This window comes from Protomyctophum parallelum (genome assembly GCF_964188405.1).
Source record: "Protomyctophum parallelum genome assembly, chromosome: 23".
Taxonomy (NCBI): Eukaryota; Metazoa; Chordata; class Actinopteri; order Myctophiformes; family Myctophidae; genus Protomyctophum; species Protomyctophum parallelum.
The window spans coordinates 13,792,065-13,793,594 of record NC_139715.1 but is presented as its reverse complement, the minus strand read 5'-3'; the positions used below and the strand labels follow the sequence as shown (position 1 = coordinate 13,793,594).

The 1,530-nt window shown below is 54.2% G+C and overlaps 1 protein-coding gene across 1 annotated transcript; it reads right to left on the bottom strand.

The window, feature by feature from the left end:
• Nucleotides 1-296: 296 nt before the first annotated feature.
• LOC310853905 (cytosolic Fe-S cluster assembly factor nubp2-like) lies at nt 297-1,109 on the bottom strand (the record flags this gene model as incomplete). Its single annotated transcript, XM_083758377.1, has 1 exon — nt 297-1,109. The coding sequence occupies one exon, from the start codon at nt 1,107-1,109 to the stop codon at nt 297-299; it is 813 nt and encodes a 270-aa protein (XP_083614503.1).
• Nucleotides 1,110-1,530: the final 421 nt, after the last annotated feature.

Below are 1,530 nucleotides of genomic sequence, written 5' to 3'. Positions count from 1 at the left end.
GTCGATCATAGTCAGTTGGCATGGTATCATGCATTGGATGGTTCCAGAGATAATGCGTATCGATTTGTGGACAAAATCTGTAGAAATGTTTTTGAAGAAAATACAGTATACAGTTAGGCAGAAATGGATGGGGCCTATATATGGAGAGTTGCGTCATGATTCAAGTATTGAGGTCACGAGTCACGAGGCTTGACTTTGCTGTGGTTCTCCCTTGGCCTAGTTGGAGCAAGTTCCACGCTGGACCATGCACGGCACATCGGAACAACGGGCCGCCACACTAAAAGAATGGCCGCTATTCAAGCTGCCTCCAGGGTCCTCAGCAGAGTCTGACAAATACCATCGAGAGCTCTGAAGGTGTCCGTGTCAGGAAACGACCGGATGAAGTCTTTGCCTTCCTCTCTATGGGTAACGAGCAGGGGATCCAAGGGCACGGAACCCAGGAACGGGCATCCCGTCAACTTAGCCAGCTCCTCGCCGCCGCCCTTGGAGAATATATTGCTGCATTCGGAACAGTGGGGGCAGGCGAAGCCGCTCATGTTCTCCACGATTCCCAGGATGCGCACGCCGGCCTTCTTGCAGAAGGTGACCTCTCTCCTCACGTCCCCCGTTGAGACCGCCTGGGGCGTCGTGACCAGAATGGCGCCGTGATCCACCCCGTGTTTCTTCAGGTTCTCCACTACGGAAATGTGTTCGTCGGAGGTACCGGGTGGAGTGTCCACCAACAACACGTCCAGCTCTCCCCACACCACGTCGGACACGAACTGACCGATGAGAGCGTTCTTCTTGGGTCCCCGCCACACCACCGCGTCGTCCGGGTCCTCCAGCAGGAAGCCGATGGACATGAGGGCGAGGGTCTGCTGGGGGGCGTCGGCGTAGACTGGCACCCACCCTGCGTCGCACTGGTGCACCTCGGGTCGACCCACGGCCAGCATGTGCGGGATACTGGGCCCGCACAGGTCCACGTCCAGGATGCCCACCTTCTTCCCCGCGTGTCGAAGCGCCAGGGCGAGTTCTGCGGTCAGGGTACTCTTGCCCACCCCTCCTTTCCCCGACAGCACCAGCACGACGTGCCGGACGCGAGACAGGTTGCTCGCCACGTCGTTGGCCATAACTCCGTTTCCTGATAATGAGAGGAGTAAGTGATTTTGGAGGAGGGTCTTATGTGACATATCTCTGCCACAATGACAAATTGTGACATATGTCACAATGACAAATATGGTGCTCCATATTTGGACAAGGCCCAACGTCATATTGATGACGGCAGTATGGGGGACTCCATGTTTGTATAGGAACTCTGGGAGTGAATTCCTATGCCTGCTGCCAGCACAATACAGTACGCTGTTCAGAGTAGATTAGGTGAAGTGAGGTAGGTTAGCTTAGCCACGGACAGAAGTTATGTCATCATCGGTGCACACACACACACACACACACACACACACACACACACACACACACACACACACACACACACACACACGCATCAAGTGATCGAAATTGAATTATTGGAAAAATGGAAATTGATTTATTAGA